Here is a 17,523-nt window from a genome sequence, read left to right on the forward strand (position 1 = left end):
TGAGTATATATTGAGTGTACCTAATAAATAGGTTTAGGTGCCTAAATCGGCATGTTTTTTAACTGCAGGATTTTAAACCCCGTATGAGCGGGGGGGGGGGGGGGGGTCCGTAGATACTGGAACGATAAAATTCGACTTTTTAATGCATCTATATAAGAGTAATAGTGAACATTTTGTCATTTGATATTTTTTACCGTTGACAAAAGATTGCGAAATATCTTTCGTGGAATGGTTCGAGTTGAGAACTGTCAATACTATAGAATTGGATATAATTCAGTCAAATAATATTGTAATTTTATAAAGTAAAATTATCAAGGGGCCATAAATCACTCTTAAAAAATATGTGTAGAACATAAAATTTATCACTTTATTATATCTACTTGTTTAACTTGTGAGCGAATTTAGCGAATTCAGTAGCTAATTTGAAAAAAAAACTGAAGAAAAGAAAATAGTCGTATAAATGTAAAAATAAGATGATAATATTTGCTAAAGGCAAAACCGTCTTTCTCTACGTCCAATAATTGGGCGGATTATGCATAATGTACATTTATCGGGATGTGACAGTTTTCAGAAGTGTTTATATTGAAATAATATTATATACATAGATTTACCTACGTACATAATTATTGTGGGCTGCGATGGTGCGTTTTAGACCGATTATGTTAAAGGTTAGCTAAACCGAAGAGTTTTCGTATATGATAATAATTATCCGATAAATTAAAAGTGTACCTATATATATCTCGTAATTTTTATGCAGACATTAGTCTAGTATTTTATTCGCGTATCTCAATAAGCACGTCGTCGTCGTTGTTCTATATTATAGTCACGGGACTGTTTTCGCGAAACAAAAATGACGAAATCCGCATTATCACGCAATCGCGCCGTACAGTTTTTAAACTATGACTACTTAGCTATATAATGTATAATGACGAATGACGCGATAATTCTGCATTTTAATATAATATAAGAACACCGCCGCCCCTAATCGATTACAATATGATGATGATGATAATAATATAATATACAAACGAATAGTGCTATATATATAGGTATTGTCAGCTAAAAGCACACAAGGCCGACCGAAAAATTCGCGATCAGCAGCAACACATCGGCACATATTGTAATGGATCCGTCCTACCGTCTCATTAAGCAACTACGACGCGCATGGTTATTAATTTATTATTACAATATGCAACGTGGCCCCGAAACACAACTGGCAATTAACCGCGAACAGTGCGCGTTTACGGCGGTTTAGCCACGCCAATGCGATAAAATGTAATAACGAGTAATAATCAATACATATAAATATGTGTAACGCAAATCATAAAATACAGAACAAAAAAAAAAAAAAACTTGAAAAAAACACAACGACCATAATCCATGCAGTCGTATATAAACAAAATATAAAAAATCATGTCGGGTGACAACGCACGCAAATAATGTTACATAATAGTAACGAGTTGATAAGTGACTCGTTTACTACACGCGTAGATATGTAATATTATTATAATATTATATCATCGGAATACAAGTTCTACTGTACAGCAATATTATATACAATACTATACACAACACGACTAAAGTAATTATATACATTTCTACTGCGAGCACTCCACAAAGGCTTTTTACTTACAGAATGTGAAAATCATTTTCTACACGTTTTCCCGGAAGTTAGCATGAAAAAATAACATTATATTGAGATCCTCGACGAGTACATGATATGTAATATCACATTTTTATTGTTATAAATTACAACGATATATATATTATTGTGACATGATTCCGATGAATTTGTTCCTTCGTTCTCAAGTCTGAAGACCGCTCAACGTTTGTCATCGTTCGCGATATGCATTCATATCTCATAGTATATATATTTATTGTAACTTATAATAATAAACACTATATTATAGGTATCAGCGGCGCAACTAGGACCTATTTTAGGTGGGGTTATTCAAATAAATAATTAGGTAATTAACAAAAAAAAAGACCACCGGTCCGATATATGGTGCTGAGTGCTGTGGCACCTGGACCTAAACGTATTAGTCCGTCGCTAATTCAAATTCCATTTTATTTGTATGAAATATAATTTAAATTCGTTTATAAAAGTATACAATGTGTAATCGGTATAGGTAAGTACTATACAATTTTTTATTGTTCGAGGTGGATACGTGAATTCTGGAAGGCCACCAGAGCAAGGGATTTCGACGATTAAAGATCATTAAATTAGTTCTAATAATAAAATATGAGTTGTTATATTTGTGAGCGGGAGATTGACCCACCACTGCTAATTGTTTTTATAATTGATTTGTTTCAATAAACTATGGTGGCCGGAGGAGAAGTATTGGCAACATAGTTTTTTCTCCAGTTCTTGTACCATAAGAGAGAAAAATAAGGTGGATACATGAAATAAATTATTTCTCTCCTCCCCCCCCCCCCCCGTGGGCATGGATAAAGCCAAGGAGTTGGGCTGCGTAACATTTTTTTTCTTTTACCAAATTAACAGATTGAATATTATATAGACATAATAGTTCATAATTCTTAAAAACGCAATTGTTTTCTTTTTCCATATCATACTGCAGCAGGCCTACCCATACCCCGGTGCTTACACAGTGGGAAAGGGAAAGAAAGAACTAAAAAATGTCACTATACTTGTAGAGGGGGCTTTCATTTGGGCGAATGACTCAAAATACGAGTAACATATCGTTCGGGCGAATTTATACATATCATTTGGGCGAAATTTACAAGGTCCATGTTTAGGACTCTCAGTTAACCCAACTGGTATAATTAAAAATCTATTATATATATAATATTTATTGTATTAACTAAATTTTAATTAATAAATGTCGCACTTCAGTATCTGATTAGATCAGACATGAGCAAAAAATTAAAACCCACACGTCTTAGTACAATCTAACAAATTATTATTCACTATCTATATTCGTAAATCAGCCGAAAGGATAAAATAATAATATTTAGTTGTAGTAAACGATCAGTCAATTTCTCGCCCAAAAATGATATAATATGGTTTACTCAGGTAAATGTTGGGTTATTCGCCCAAATGAATGACACCCCTTGTAGATTGAGAAATTTGCAAAGCAGCGCCACTGATATTGATAATAATAATAATATTTAATATCGACGCTTACTTGTCCGAACTAGACGCGGACGAGCGAGCTTTGAGACGACCCATTTTCAAAGTGACTCTGCCCGTCGCAGTCTTCAGCACGGCGGCAGCTTCTTCTTGGGAAGCGTTCCGCAAGTCTTGGCCGTTGACCGCCAAGATCTGATCGCCTTTCATCAGACGGCCATCAACGCCGGCCGCACCGCCGGCCACCTTCAAAAACACGTGACTTTTATATAACTGTGCCGGTAGATACACTAAATTAAGATCTAAAATTCTCCCGAATTCTTATTATACCAAGACGGTCGCAATAATTATAATAATAATATGTCCTTCATAATTTACAGTTTTATTTTTTTACTAAACGATTATATTATATCGAATATACTGCAGAATGAATGTTTGAAGGATTATGCTATAGCGAGTAAGACTATTGTTTACTAATCCTATACGTATTGCATTAAGTTACATATTACCAGTGCAAAAAAAAATTTACTTTATTTATTTTCACTATTCAACTATTTATGGAAATTATAAGTGCATTTGTACATTTGCGTCCATTATTCTTGATTTTTTTGTTTATAATTTTTAAAATCTACGCCAAATAATATGTTTTACCCCGCGGGAAATGTTACTTACGATGTCCGATATAAATATTCCCGAACCGGATTTCCGGCCCACTATGCTCAACCCTAGACCTTTGCTGGGTTTTTTTGTCAATTCCACATCGAACGAGTCCGTGATATTCGTCGTGTCAGCGGAAACGCCGCTATTTTCGTCTGGAACGCACGACTCGTCCCTCAGCACGACCATGGTCACCTTCGGAAAATTCGATGTGAATATTATGTTAAATACTTATTATATGTAATAAGCAAGCAGCTAATAAGGTAACGCTACATAAGACACTAAGGCAGTGCGCACAAGTACAAAATATAATAATAATATATTGCCATATTAGTACCGTTCGACCAGGAATAAGAGTCATCGCCTGTCATTATAATAATTACAAGGCGATTCTCTTTTAACGCGAAACACACATATTATTATATTCATGTGCAGTTGTTATTTTGAGGTTTTAAAAGGCATCCGAATTATTTCTATACATTTAGGTCTTTAATTTTTTAATGACGTAGGTATTTACTTTTATATCCCCTATAGGTACCATTTTTAGTGTTCGGGGCATAAATAAAGTACAATGAATTGTATAAAAAATTTATAGCTGCAGCAGCATTTAAAGTTTAGATAAGCTACTGCAAGCTCAGTGCGTGCAACATTAACTGTCGAGAATATCCTCTTCTGTCCTTTCTCGCATAAAATTCTTAAAAACAAATTTGATATTTGATTGGTAAAAGTTTTTTCTTAGCAAAAATACCATCACATTTAAAAAGGTGTAAAAATAGGATGTTTTCTTCTCGAGCACACAACAATTGCAATTGGGACATTGGAAAATGAGTGATTTCGTTAGCTTCAGAATTTAATTAATTAATTCGCAGACAACATATAGGTAAATATTATTGGTATAGTTGCAGTTTACAGTATAAAAATAAAATTTTATAAATAATGTGCAGTGTGCATGATAATGCCACGAATCTAATACACACACACATATATATATACCTATAGGTACCGTACTACCGTGTTGTAATGTTGCAGGACATATATCTCATATTATTAAATTGAGTACCTTTGCCGGTGTTTGCCGTAAGACGCCCAACGCTTTGATATGCGTTATGTTCCTAAAGTCTTCCCCGTTCACTTCCGCCAACTGATCGCCGGGCCTGAGTCTGCCGTCTTTGGCTGCGGCTCCGTCCGGATATACCTCGTGAACAATTACCACGTCCTTTCAACACGGATCATAATTAATAAAACATAACACAGCATTTGGGAAATGATAATATTTTGTGAATATTTTGAAGTGATTAAATAATACATGTTTGACTATAACAATATTGAATAAATATTTTCTTCTCATGATAACAACATAATATTATTCTATATGATTTCATAAAAATGTTGACTAAATATTTTTAAAAAGTTCCTATGAAAATGTTTTTTTTTAAAAATATTTTTCAAATACGAACTTCTTGGCCAAAGAATATAATACTAAATATTATTTACGCAACTTTTTTTAAGTATATTTTTAACAACTATAATATTTTCCTGAAAATATTTTTACAATAGTTAGGAAATATTTTAATGCTGGGCGAGACTACACAATAGCAGCAGATCGCAGTGATACGACAACACGCGATTTAAATATTTGTTTTAAAGCACGCAAATGTTTTATTTATTACTATATAGATTTATGGCCATAATGTTATGTAATCTATATAGGTATGCATTGTATGTAATGATAATTACCATTATTATTATTATTATTATTGTTATAGGCATAAGGCATAATAGTTAATGGTTATTATTACCAGTAATGTATCAGATCCGCCTACTATGCTGAGACCCAAGCCGACTTTGTCCTTGTTGATTTCGATTGTCGATTCGATACCTGGTTTTATTGGGGCGGTCGCAGGATCTGGTGGCGGTTCGACTGAATGGTCCACACAAACGGGCGATTGAGATTCTAAGATTTTAAATGGTTTTATTAATACTAATCGTATACACGTCGACAACGGTACAATAGTATTATTGTTGGTTAATTTTTAAAAAGTTACTCACAGAGAAAAATAATTAGGTAAGAACAACGATCCATGCAAACGTATATATGCAAGAACGTATAGGTAGATAATCATGCAGCAAAAATTAAATAAATAATATTATATAGCTTAATATAACAAAAACAAGACGGAACAAAAATAAAACGAAATATTATATATTTTCGAGTATCGAATAGCCAACGACTTACTCGGCTTTTCCGGTTGTTTAGGTTTATCGGCAGTTTTCTGGTCCGCAGGCGAGACGTTTTCGTCTTTGCGAGGGTTACATACCACCAACGTTACGACACCCTCGGTCTTCTTCAGCAACGATGACGCCTGCAAAATCATGACTATCAAGGTAAAAATTCGAGGTCTGAATTTGTTTTTGCTATATAAATTAGATAGTTTCTGTACATATAGGTACATGCGTGTCGTTATAATGTTGTTACCAGCTAATTATTATCATCACTCACCGAATCGTACGTACTCCCCAGAAGTGTGTCTTTATTCACAGCCAAAATCAGATCGCCAACCGTGAGACCCGCCTGTAAAGGAAGTATAGACATGTTTGGCGTAAGGACGTTTATAAAATAAATTGTATAATACTGTTATGCACGTCGGTAGATAAACCCATATATTTTTTTTTTTTTTGTGGCAAATATTTGCACAGCTGAAATTACGTGGAACTATACATCGTTTATTCTCTTACTATTATTATTAATCATAATAAAATGTTGCAGAAAAACGCACACAAAAATATGACTCTGCGTTTGTCTAAAATAACCACATCATAATATTCACCTGTTCAGCTGGGCTTCCTTCTTGAATATCGGATATGAATATTCCCGTGCCGAGTTCCGCATGTTTTCCTTCCAAAATCATTATGCCCAGACCATGAGGACTCTGCAATCAAAATACAAAACATTATTGCTATTTTATTAAAGTAAGTTTTTTTAAATGAAATACATATACTACATACGGTATTATATTATAATATAAGTGTGTCAAAACTCTATATTATATGTTCAAAATTAAAACACTCGCAGCAGTGGTCAGATGTCATTCATGTATAATATTATAAAATGTATTATATATTAAACGTATATTTTTAATAGTATAAAACGCATGCAAAACGAAAATATAACGGCCAATGTTTACACTTTGTATATTATTATATTCTACATAGATATTATATAATTGGCAGGAGGGCAAACTCTTTGAGTGCTAAAGTATTGTTATGATAACGAAGATACGCTCCGTAGAGGTAAATACAATACATCGTAATATTATAATCTCACTTATTTCATACATGAATGATGAATAATACGTCTTATTGTTCCCATTATAGTAAATAGTTACATCAGATATTATGTATACCTACGCAGATGCACTGAGATAGAACTAATAGATAAAATCACGAATGCAATTATTTTATGTCAATGATATAGTGCCCTGGGTAACTATAATCACCCCCAGTTTAATTTAAGTAGGTACCCAGGTTTGCAGGCTTGTTCCAAAACAAAAAGTATTAAGCTTTTTTTTTCTACGTTTTCTAAACTATAGAAATCTATAACACTAACTATAATAATTAGGATTTGTAATAAAATAATCAATGTGTACTTCATAATGCGGAAATAATAGAACTTTTTTATTTTGTATCTCATTTAAATGTTTATAAAGAGTAAATAATTAGTAAATAAACTTTAGTGACTAGTTAACATTTTTGTTGCTGAAAATGAAAAAAAGCTTATTTTTTTGAATTTTTAAAATCCACCGAATAAAATAATTATATCTTTACATTCTATTTAATTTAATTTTTAATAGGTACTGATATTTTAAACTCCTAGTTAAACAATTCAGTCTTTAGTCTTAACAAATTTATTGCCATGATTTTATGAATATTCAATGTAGAATGTAGTTATATACAATACGTGTAAAATAAAAACTATAAACAATTAAGTAACTATTAATTAAGTACTTATGTTTTAAATATGTTATTATTAAAATAGTTTTAATACATTTTAATTTATATTGTTTTTAAATGCATTCATGCTAATTTGTAAATATTTGTAGTTGATAAAATATTTAAATTTTACCAGGAAACATCCGGTAATAAAAAGTTCGATAATCGACCATCGATTCGTGATAAAAGTATATGGTAGTATCACTACAATCCGATTTAATTTATGAAAGTTACAGGAAAACACGCTATAAATACACTACATAATTGTTAAGCAAATACACTCAACTCTGCTCAGAATGTAACACATCAAATTTACTGAATTAATGAATATCTATATAAAATAAACATATACGTAGCTATAATAACTATTGAAAAATAAATACTTTTATAAAAAAATAGGCACCTAAATAAATTAAATAGCATTTTATAACTGTTATTTTAGCCAAAATAACAAATATATATAGGTACCTACTAACAAATTAGAATTTGCTTGAATTATTTAGTGACGAAATGAAAAATACAAAATATAATTTATGAAAAGTAGGAAATAGATAGGCTAAAATCGATTATTAAAGGTAAAATCCACTCTATATTGTGGTGTTGGAAAATGTTAAACGAGTACCTTTTTTAAAATAAAATCGGTGTTATAAAAACGACAAACAAATAATAAATTCTAACCCCCCCCCCCCTAAATACCATCACTAGTTGCGCCAATCAATTTCAATAATGTATGAAGAAATTATCATCGAATCAAATTAAGAAATTGCATTCTGCAATAACTAGGTAAATGATAATATCAGACTTCGTACTTATTTTTCATTTTATTTTTTCAGTATGGTTTGCCCTCCTGCGTTCGATATGGGTTACATTTTTTTATAACACAACGATTATTATATGATATAATAATATGAATAAACAAAAATAATAATAAACAAAACAAATTATACGCAGAAAAAAAACCATCATTCAACGATCCAGTGTGCTGTGTTCTTTTACCTGATGTGTGGGTGAATTTGTGATTTGGCCTTCGTATGTAAAACTGATACAGGGCTATAGGAAACATATCAAATCAACTGTACTACACAACATTATATATAAGTGATTAATCCTGTGATAAATGTTTGAGCGTGTTTATTATATACAAATACATAATTTATATATAATACCTATATATATATATATATATGTAATATGTATCATATTTATATATAGGTATTAAATATATAATCTTATGGTTTGTATATATGGGACAAATTAAATGCTGTGTTGGTGTGAACAAAACTCGGGAGGTTTTTTTTTATCAATTTCACAAATTGTATAATATACCTATTCAAATGATATAGGTCTAAAATATACAGGAATAAGAGCCAAGTGCCCATAATTATTTTATACAGGAGTGTAATTTTATATTTTACAAGATTATAGTGTTTATATCGATTATAGGTATAAAATAAAATATATTTTTATAGAAAGCGTCAAAACAGAAATATTTACCTTCTTCATAGTAACGACCCGTAGACCTTTGTAGTTGGCATACTTCTCCTCTGGCGTCTGCCAAAAAAATCCATTATTTTTAATTGCAATGAAATAAAAGACGAAAATTCTATAAAACTAGTATATTCAGTAATCACTAACCTCGTCATCGAGTGTAATAGGAAACTGAGTGATCGGTCGCACGGCTAATTCGTCCAGGGCCGTAGGTCTCCTGCAGGACACATTTAGTGATTAGTTTAAAATATTAGGTAGAAAAATGTCCAACTTAAATCATTAAGTGGTCTAGACGTGAGTGGATGGTGTTGGAAAAATGTAATCCATTAAAAAATTTTCTATATAAACGAAAACTACGTAAAATAATATAAAAATAAGAGTTTACCTTAACACAATTATTTTGTATATTGGTCCCGGTATACCTTTGATTATAGCTGAGGCATTTAGGTGACATCTTCCGTGTAAAACTACTCCATTAACCTAAACAAAAAAGGGAAATGTTATTCTCAACTTTCAAAAGTTTTTAATCCATTAGGTTAATAAGGATATTTGATAGATTCGTTACTTAAAAACATAAATAAATTATGTATAGCAGCTACGTGCATTTATTTTTTGCGTGTAGTACGGTCAGAGGGGACGCCAATCACAAGTCGAATAACATTGATGAAATTATAAACTATCCACTAATACTTTTTGTACTATACTTTATATACCATAAATAACGTATGGTATAAAATTAATTGTAAAAAAATGGATTCCCATAATATTTGTGCTATTTTATAAATAATGTCACCAGCCCTATTTCGGAATTAAAACATTTTTCACACATTTGGTTATTTAATGTAAGAGCCGTTTAATACCCATGATAAAAGGACATTTGATCCGCCGCTCACCAAAATATATATAGGTAGTAATTGTTTTAGATAAATTGTTAAGTTATTATATTGAGTGACTATGCAATATATAAAATGTACCTTGAAATAGCAGAATTTTAGTTTTATAAATAATTCTAAAACTTATTATGCCAATTATATTTATGTTAAAAAAAATATGAAACTTACATTATATTGGTATTTGATATTCATTGAACAGAAAAATAAACGTGGCAAAGGCTGCAGTACAAGTGTCATAGCAGAGCACAAATAAATATTAGAATATTTTAGTTATACGCATTTCGAAATATTCGCATAATGCCGATAGTTGTCAAGTAGAAATTGAGTGTTCTTTGTATTTTATGAAAGACAATATTATTAGGTACAAATAATTTCAAAGTACCTTAAAAAGTTATTTGTATTTTTACCCATAATTTTTGGTGTCGAATGTCCATTGTACAGACGTCAATTGTTCTGCCAAATGTATGGCCAATTGTCATCGAGTGTCAAATGTCCGTTTCCCATGTATTATACTATTTATACTATATAACACTACAGTAATACGCACCACTATTCTAATATAATGATCATTACTTATTGATTTATATTTGAGTGCATACCAAAAATTATCTTTGACAACTTAACACTTTTTGAATCCATTATAGATGGGTAATAATTATGTACCGACATATACCATGTAACTATGTAAGTATATTATATAGATTTAAAGCCAGATTTCCAAATAATATAAACAATTATAAACGACAAATATGAAAGCTACACGGTTATCGGAACAGATAAAATCTAAAAAAAATAAAATAAAAGATATTTTGCATTTTGTATTGAAAAAATACATAGCGATTGGTTCCTTTAAATCTGTGGCCAATCACGGTTTTGTATAGGTAGTAGCTTACACTGCTTATGTCTTAATACGGGCCTGGTTATATTTTTTCTCATAAAATCTTTCAAATTCCCATGAAATGAATATCAATAATATAACAATCAATGTTTAGGCTATTAACTAGGTATATTAATTTGTAATGTAAATGAAAATATAAAAATTATAGTTAATCTATGATAATGGCACTTTAATATCCAAGAAATAGTCTCTCTCTCTCTCTCTCTATTTGTAGGAACGTATAGAGAATTTAAGATAAAAAAAGAATCATTTTGAAAATGTATATAGAATTATAATATAATATAATTAATAACGTGAAAATAAATATAGTAAATTTAAATTATTTAATATGAAATTGCAGAAATAATGTAATGAAGTAATAATTATAAGTATAACCACAATTAGCTGAGTTTAAATAGAGAAATGACACATGAAGTGATGACATACTCCGTAATAATTATTATGAATTACAATAAACTAAATAATCCGGACAGTAATACATGATATAGTATTGAACAACATTGGCTAAGTCAGGTCAGATTGACGAAGATAATACACCAAATGGTTTATTATAACTATTCACTTGACAGCAATATTAAATGAATGATAAATAGAGCTCGATTAAAACAGTATCTATACTAGCTAATAATTTTTTGATATTATTTATTTCTATTTCCATGTAATGATATTATGGAGTAACAGTAACCTAATTAATCACCAGAAACTATATATTATAATTAAATTATAATGATAATATTTAATAACAATAAATAGCATAATAGGTTTAAGAACAGTTTAGGTAGATAGAATATCGATGGTATTATAACAATATGTATTTATTGTATTTATACAAACATGATCTATAATTGTTTACAATAAGTCTAATGATGTAAAAAATATTATTATCTGTGTATTCAATTGTATTTAATTAAGACTTTAATCATAAACTATATTATAGAAACCTATCGTATTTAGAAAAAACACAGACAAACTTAAGATATGACGTTCGAAGTCTAATTTTTTTTACATGATTAATTTTATGTTTTTATATAAATTATATATACCTAATGTGTTTAATAGTAGGTATATTATAAGCACAAAATAAAAACATTAAAATAAATTATAAAACTCATTCCTAAAGTGTAATTGAGTAGATACTATAAATGTAAATGTAATGCGTAGTACCTCGTGTTTAAAATATTATATAATTAACAACTAGGATTTAAAAAGTCAAAAGTGCTGCAGTATTGTTATTATATACTGTAAGAAATTTCCATTCAAATAAAATTTAATTGACAGATAATTTATGCATGAATCATTTGATTTTTACGAAATAATTAAAAGATAATAAGAGACTTTGTAATAAATAATACAAAATAGTTAATACATTAGTCTTGTAAATTGTAAACAACTTATCCTATACGTATGTCACAGAGGTTTTTTGAATTTTAAGTACTTGTAATATTATACATAATGAAATACACCGATATTATTTTAAGACGAAACTAATTTTAAACATTATAAAATATGGGATTTTAAATTATTTTACTTTGAATTTATGAATATTTTTACGGTCTGTATATAATATAAATTATAATATAGGTTGTTGAACAATGATAATTAATCCTATACAATCCTATACAATTGTGGGTAACATACTATTTAATAAATAAGTAGGCTCTAGAAGTACATCATATTTTCAATATTAGTGAATTGTTATCCAAATTGTCCGCGTTTTTGAAATGTAAATTACATTTATAATTATTTTAATAATGTGATCGGCAACCGAATAAATTAAAATTGATTGTAATAATCTAAGCAATAGTTTGATATAAGTAGTACTAATTAAAATTATTATAATAAAATAGGTATAATATAAAATATGATCTATTTCAAATGTTTATAATTTATACTTATTTACCTATATATGTAATGTGCCCAAATACAGATAAACATGGACCAATCATTGTTCTAGACTGTTTTTGAATTTTAAAAAATTGAATTAATTGTAGGTATAAGTACAACTACAATATTTATAAATTATAATTTTATACACATATAAAAAAAAATGTATATATAATTTGTTATGAATTATAATCAAAATGACTTTTAAAGTTAGTATTACTTTTTAAATGCAAAAACTACTCGTAATTTTTATTTTCTGATCGGAAGTAGAATATTCAATTTAAACTATTTCAATATAATTTAATTAAATATTTTTATATAAATCATTTGTTAATAGTCGTTGTTTTTTATTTAAAGCCATTTAAAGTATAGATAAAACGTGTGAAGTGGCAATGAATACACTCTGTAGAATTGTGTAACATTACTCCGAAATAGGTTAATATACACTATAAAACACTGCAGTGTTAAAATAGAACTTCAAAGCGAATATTTTTTTCGAAAATACAATTGTCTGGATTAAATTGTCTAGTTTTTTGTGTCCATAGGATTGTCCTGTATATTTGTCATTTAATAATAAAAGTGAACTAACGTAGCTACTACTCTGCTAGATGTTAAAACAATTTTGAAACTTAACCTAACGTTTTAGGTTTCAAACTAAAATTAAATAGGTATTCAAATTGATATTTTGTTTAGAGATTATATTTATTCTTAAACTACTGCTGCGGTTTTATGCCAGTGAATAAATTTAATAAAAAAGTAATGTTCACTTATTATTTAGATTTTATGATGGGTACCTACAACCAGTAATATTGCACAGTGTGCTATAATAGCCTATACTGCAATTAATTTTTGGAATATTCTACTGCAATTAATATATAATGCAATTTTATAAACAATATATGTGGTTTTAGAAGAAACGCATTGTTTAATGGATATTTAAGGAATTGTTTTATGTATTTAAAAGTGACCAAAGTTTGTAAAATTAAAAGTCTCCTCATGTATGTCATTTCCTTACATAAAAATATATATTATGTGTGTGTGCATGATATATTAATCTTATCTAAATAATCCATCCGACAAAGAAAAAAACGTAATTACGTGATATTCATAATTTTAAATATTAATGTGTATAACATAATAGAAAATAAGCAATAATGATATAATCCGGTGAATATAAGACGTCCTAAAAAAAAAATGCATAAAGTTGCGTAATATGTAGAACACGTACGACGCGACATACCTATACAGCGTTAAATATATTACCTATACTATTAATTCTGTTATATTGAAAATGTGTTTTTATAAAAGGAGCATGTCCTATAGGTACAATAGTGAAAAATCATATTATATACCTCTGACCTTTTGGCCTATACGGGAAACAAAATATAGGTCAACTGTTTCTGTCCGAACTCCGAATCCACTCCCACTTCCATTTATATACATACCATAACTTGCAAAATTGTTCTCTACATATCATGGCTGCGTGTGTCAGCTTTTTTCCGGACCCTTTTTTGTAATGACAAAAAAAAGCCATTTTCATCAACAAATGTTCGCATATTATAAATATTTCAGTATCACGGTGAACAAACTTTAGCAGACGGCTCTTCTCCTTTTATTATTTTTATATTTTACGGCCATAGTAAAAATATTTATTATTATAATATATAGTGTATAATATTATATATTATGTATGAATATTGTATACCGTATATACCTACAGCCATTAAAATATATTACATACATCACTCGTGCCCTAGATCTATTTAAAACCAATGACATAAGAAACCATAAACAAATAAAATTGGTTTCGCTGCGTTTAAACAAATAAAAATCCACCCCTCTCCCTACGAGTCGCGGAAGATTTTGAGCCAATATAACGTGATGCATTTTAAATTAAAACCATCTCCCATTTATATATTATACTCTATCCTGCCTGCACCTGTATCCCTCGTCACCGGATGAATATCAAAGCCTTGGGGGAGTTGTGTGTCCATGAATAAGTTATGAGCGCGCTAAAGGGTAGCTATATATATGGTAAACGTGGCTATATTAATATACACGTACGATATAACTTTTTTGTACGTATACAAACACACGGTGTAAACGTATGTAGGGATGCATACATTTTATATTGGCATTGCACATGTATATATATAGGCTCTAGCAGGACAGCTACGCGTTGTTACTGTTCGATAAATTTATTGTAGTTTCGATTTTGGTTGGAATAAGAGGCAATATAATATATAATAATATGTGTAGTGCAGATAATGGTTGCTGTCACCGCTTTGTATTTTACTATTATTGTGCCCATCGGCTGTATAATATGTATAATAAATACATACAACTATATATATTTTATTTTGTCACAACAAACACACGTAGAAGAATTGATGAAGAAAATAGTAATTTTGTGTTCGAAATAAAAATAGGGAGTGTTCTTTTAATATAAAAGCTTAAAGCCTAAACTGGCGCTCTCACTGCAGGATTGTTTGAATTTCAACACACCAAATGAAAGTCCACCTAAACCCATAATCCCACAGAATTGCGCATAACCTGCTATAAGGCTATTACCAAAGTAAAATACGATAGGCATTGCATTGCTAGAAAACAGAACATTGAAATCGTATGGTTTGCCATTTTTTAATTAACTTATTACACTGTTTAATATAATATACAGCTAAATAATAAACAATAATATAAATAGGTACTGTCTACATTAAATAATCAGGTTCTTGCATTGATAATTGATATTTACGATACATTTAAATCAATAGTTTTTCAAATTTGAATTTCGTTATAAGATTATGCAATCACAGCTATCGAGCATTAGTTTTTATAAAAGCATTATTTGTAAACATAAAATGTACACATATATACAAACTTGAATAATAAATTAATACTTATACACAAAGAATTATAAAATAAGAAATCGATGGTTGGTTTACTGGTAACTGTGTAAGTATAAATGTAAATTTATTAAACTAAAGTTATTTATATATTCACAGCAAGCGAGTCTTTTATCAATTTCGGCAAAGACATATGGATAACATAGAGTACTGCACTATTACTCTATGAAGAATAACAACACTACAGGTACAAATTATTTGGCATTATTCTAACAGGTGATTAGATTTTTATTTTTGACAGAATTAAAACTCAAATAGTCATATAAATTCTATGTGAATTACAGAAAAATTAAGATCGAACGATTTAATGCATATATAGGTACACACAAACGCTGCACATACGTCACACACGAATATTATATTGTGCATTTATAATAATATAAGTAGTATATAAATTTGCGCAGGCACGTAGGCCTTAAGAAAGAGGGGAAGGGGTAATTCCTCACGCGCGGGTCCTGAAACTCCAAGAGGACCAGAAAATTTGGGACTACTCAACTTTTTTAAATTAAAAATAAAAGCAGTTTAATAAAAATTAATATTTAAGAATTTGATGAACGCGGCGGGAAGAATTAACTCTTATCATTACAAAGTTAATGATAAATGGTCGAAAATAGTTTGGACCCTAAAGTATTACACCCAGGCACGAGTTTCTACCTCTACGTTCTTGCAGCAGGCTGTTGTCGACGAGACTGTCGCTGCGTAATTGCAGTAAAAAATCTCGTGACAACCACCACAAAAAACTACGCAGTCCTAAGACGGTCTCGCGGTTTCGACTTTCGACGCGCAAACGTAAGGGATGATTTTTTATTATTGGGTTATAACAGGTATCACGCCGATTGGTCCACGAAGAGTATATAATATATTATATAGGTATATACAGGGTGTAACAGAAACACCTGACCAAAAAAAAAAATTGTGCTAATTAAACGTATGACAAAAAATTGTTAGTATCATATGCTAATTAAATAATTTAAGAAATATATTCATGTCGGTAAATTCTCAAAAATTATATTTTTAAAATAGCTATTATTACTAGAGGTCGGATTTTTACGATTTTACATATTTGTTTCTAGTCAATGCAGTTAAATGGGAGTGAGAAATCTTTACGATTCATGAAACACAGAATTCATAGGAATAAATGTACTTTGCGTAAAAAAGCATATTTTATGGGTTAGAGAATATTTAACACGTTAGAGAATATTTGAGAATATTTTTGTAATATCGGCATATAATGAATATATTTCACGTATATCAGCACTTTGATAGGTATAATGTTCACAAAATAATTCTGTTTGTAAATAATTAATTTATGGGTTTTAATAAAAATTAATCTCCAGGTATTCCTTATCGATTGCGATACCACGTAGGTTATTTCGTTAGCTAAAATAAATTTAAACTGAATTTTTTTTTAATATTAAAAGAATATTAAGAGAATATAATGCCTAATTTATGCAACATAAAAACATCATATTTAAGGATTTTAAGAGAATATACATCCGACCTCTAGCTATTACGTTTCAAAATAATTTAACCAAAAAAATATTGAATTTTAAAAAAATGCTAAAAATAAACTAATTGACTTAGATAAATCTTTTTACCATCAAAGTTGTTCTTATAATCAGATTCGCAAATAGGCTATTTTGAATTTATCCAAAAAAATTTGTATTAAATTTAAATTTTTTTATTTTCAGTTCTAAAAAATAAACATAAATAAATGTA

At 29.4% G+C, this 17,523-nt stretch overlaps 1 protein-coding gene across 8 annotated transcripts in view; it reads right to left on the reverse strand.

Moving 5' to 3' along the window:
- LOC107167794 (multiple PDZ domain protein-like) overlaps positions 1-17,523 on the reverse strand; it is a 71,579-nt gene that overhangs the window by 3,047 nt on the left and 51,009 nt on the right. For 5 of the 8 annotated variants that reach the window (XM_089219494.1, XM_089219491.1, XM_089219490.1 and 2 more), the window contains 11 exons: positions 9,609-9,703; positions 9,371-9,440; positions 9,230-9,286; positions 8,732-8,785; positions 6,574-6,675; positions 6,246-6,317; positions 5,982-6,108; positions 5,545-5,699; positions 4,806-4,961; positions 3,761-3,940; positions 3,147-3,334 (listed from right to left, as the gene is read on the reverse strand). In XM_089219494.1, the coding sequence (XP_089075620.1) occupies positions 3,147-3,334; positions 3,761-3,940; positions 4,806-4,961; positions 5,545-5,699; positions 5,982-6,108; positions 6,246-6,317; positions 6,574-6,675; positions 8,732-8,785; positions 9,230-9,286; positions 9,371-9,440; positions 9,609-9,703 (1,256 nt within the window). Of the gene's footprint in view, positions 1-1,633; positions 1,653-3,146; positions 3,335-3,760; positions 3,941-4,805; positions 4,962-5,544; positions 5,700-5,981; positions 6,109-6,245; positions 6,318-6,573; positions 6,676-8,731; positions 8,786-9,229; positions 9,287-9,370; positions 9,441-9,608; positions 9,704-17,523 lie in introns of all 8 variants that reach the window. The other 3 variants (XM_089219495.1, XM_089219492.1, XM_089219493.1) reach the window with 3 other exon arrangements.

Source organism: Diuraphis noxia, unplaced genomic scaffold, assembly GCF_037042655.1.
Source record: "Diuraphis noxia isolate RWA-SAM2 unplaced genomic scaffold, SU_Dnox_SAM2 contig0002, whole genome shotgun sequence".
NCBI lineage: Eukaryota > Metazoa > Arthropoda > Insecta > Hemiptera > Aphididae > Diuraphis > Diuraphis noxia.